Source organism: Drosophila miranda, chromosome XL (genome assembly GCF_003369915.1).
Source record: "Drosophila miranda strain MSH22 chromosome XL, D.miranda_PacBio2.1, whole genome shotgun sequence".
NCBI lineage: Eukaryota > Metazoa > Arthropoda > Insecta > Diptera > Drosophilidae > Drosophila > Drosophila miranda.
Window position 1 is genome coordinate 12,633,541 of NC_046673.1, and position 2,816 is coordinate 12,636,356.

Genomic DNA, 2,816 nt, shown 5'->3' on the forward strand with positions numbered 1-2,816 from the left:
TAAGCAGAACAAGAAAACAGCAGCAGGAGCAGCAGCAGGCGCAGGGGCTGGGGAGAGGGTACGCTTTGCGGGGGATAGGGGACAGGGAATTGGGAAAAATGTCGTTTTTATGGCGCTTAATTAACTTGGATACCATTTTCTAATTGCTTTTGCTGTCTGATTGACTTTTGTTTATTTATTGTGATTAGAAAATTGCTTTAAGAAAAAGACCGCAGAAACGAAAAGGTTTTTCCATCTTTCCCAATTTATTTATTCCCTATATATATAGTCTCTCTGTTCCTGTCTCTTTCCTTTTCCTCTGTGGATTATAAGTCAAGGAGAAGAAGTGGTTGGCGGGAGGATGGATAAGAAGGCTGACTTTGAACAGCGCTAATGATCACACAACCCACACCATTCCCACGGCAGTCTCCCACTCCCCACTCCCCCTCCCCCACCCACTCCCACCACATCTAGTACTAAAAGGAAATGTGTTTCTACACCCCACAATTTTTCTTTTCTCCTTGTTGTTTTTTGGTTTTTGTCTTTTTTTTTGGTTTCTTTGTTTCTGTGGCTCCTTTTACTTTCCACTGACTTTGAAATGCGCAGATTTATTGCGACAATTTGTTTAATGACAGGCATTTATTTTGATGGCGCCCCCGAAAAACCCCTGTATGTGGGCGGGTGGGGGGTTGGGCGGAGTGCGTGGGGTGATGGGGCAAAGGGTTCGCCCATAGACATCTAATGAGTGCTGCGCTGTCCTGCCCCTTCCACCCACACCCACACCCACACCCTCACACACACAGCCATCCGTTTCCATCCTCTTGCCCCCGTTTGGTTGCCACTGACAATTTAATTATTTTAAGCCCCGCATTCTTCCTTGCCTCGCGCCCGGATGAAGACATCTTCGGTGGCAAAGTTTCCCCTCCTCCGGATGAGTCACTTTCCTGGGCTGCAAGCGGAGTGGAGTGCTAAGGAGAGGTTCTATTCTTGGCACTCAAATGAAGACATCTCCAACAGCTGCTGGGTATCGTATCCGGGTATCATTAGGAGGTAAAACTACAACATTTTTCCCCGCCTCTAGGAGATTGATTCTGGAGTTCAACGGATACGCTAGAAGGTACTCAGAACACCATTTTATAAAGATACAAATAGGTAGATTTATGAGAAGCAGAGCTCAAAGAGTAGGCCTTGATAAAAGAGCATATATGTAACACACATATCGAAAATGTGTAAGTGGAGACCTATTTTATACATTGTGGGAGTCCATTCTTGTGGCTTTTGTAAATGATTTAAACAATCCAATATGAAATTAAATGCACGATTTATTGAGAATTCGGTCTTCACTTGGTGTAGTTCTCGATTTTCACCATTAACTCATCGGCCTCCTCGACGGAATTAACGAGCAGTAGAATCGGCACCACGTTGCTGTCCTCCGGCATGGGCAGGCCCGTGATCATTACAGTTTTTGCACTCATACGCTGGCAGGGCAGGCTGTGGCCCTGGCCGACTATAAGATTGATCAGAACCTGGCCAATATTGCCTTCGGCCCGAACAATCAGCTGTGCCTTCGCGTAGTCCTTCACTGGCTTTAAATGCAAGATGCCCACGCCGCGATCGGCGAACTCTGCGTCCTTCATTACAAACACCTGGCAGCGTTTCGTGTATACAGCCTCCTCGTCGACAGTCTTCGGTGGCTGGTCGTGGACCACTTTATCCTGGTCTTCTGTGTTGCCAAAGGAGAAGCGAGTGGATCCCGGGGTGAATGGGCAGCTAGTTGAGTGCTTGGCATCTCCTCCGGCTCCAGCTGCAACCACAGTTGCAGCTGCAACCACAGCTATTAGGTGCTCGTAATATCTACGGAATATCGGAGTCAGTTCGCAGTGGGGATTCTTGTCCAGGCTCTTTTTCACGAACTCCAGCAGGGCACGGTTCAAATCGGCCATATTTTCACGGTACTCCGCGGACTCTGTGACAATCAATGGAATTGTACGTGCACTGGGTGGACTTGACGATGGCAATGACATGATCCTGTTTCCGTGGAAGAAACCATCCAGGTACTGCATCTCAAGAAACACTTACGTAGCGGTACTCACATGAAGGTGGATCAGCAAGGGCCTCGTATGTGGAAGGATTTAAGGAAAAGTTCCTCCTTGATTTCAAGTGAAAATTTAAAAATGTAACTAATTTTACTAATAACTGAATACCTAAGCAATTGATTGAGAAGTCAAAGGCAAATGATATTCCTAGCCAGATTTCACAAAAGAGTACTATTTCGGAACTAATTAGCTTTCTCCTTCGCTCTGTCTCGAAATATTTTTTTTTGAGAAGCATACTCCAGAGATTTTTCTACCTTTATTAAAAATTTATTAAGAATTAAGAAAGTAATATCCTATTTGCACTAGGAATATTGTTTAGCTCACATAGGAAAATCGTAGGGGCCTAGTGGTGGTAAAAAGCTGAGGTCTGGTAGGGTTTTACCTCTGTTCTGCCTATCGCGTGAGCCATCATCAGATAAATAACTGTTGCTTACCGTGAAATATGGAGAAAAAAGGTATATAAACCTTAAAAATACCTGGAAAATATGTGTATCTTTCTTCGTAATCCAACTGAGGGAGAGAGATCAGCCTCTATCGCTTAATTGCACGGCTTTCGTTCTTTCCTTGCCCTTCATCGTCAAAAGTCACCCCGAACTTATATCCCATACAATCCATATATGTACATATATATACTTTGGGTATCGCCAAATTAGCCAGCTATCATTTGCACTGCCATCGCCTGTCAGGGTCTCAGAGTTGGGGGCCCTTTTTTGCTCGTTCTTTTGAGCTGCTTAGTGGAGG

At 45.1% G+C, this 2,816-nt stretch overlaps 1 protein-coding gene across 1 annotated transcript; it reads right to left on the reverse strand.

The window, feature by feature from the left end:
- Positions 1 to 1,167: 1,167 nt before the first annotated feature.
- LOC108151263 (nuclear pore complex protein Nup50-like) lies at positions 1,168 to 2,205 on the reverse strand. Its single transcript, XM_017279787.2, has 2 exons — positions 2,073 to 2,205; positions 1,168 to 2,007 (listed from the first exon to the last, which is right to left on the reverse strand). Coding segments are annotated over exons 1-2 (690 nt in total). The 5' UTR covers positions 2,075 to 2,205; the 3' UTR covers positions 1,168 to 1,319.
- Between the last annotated feature and the right edge of the window lie 611 nt (positions 2,206 to 2,816).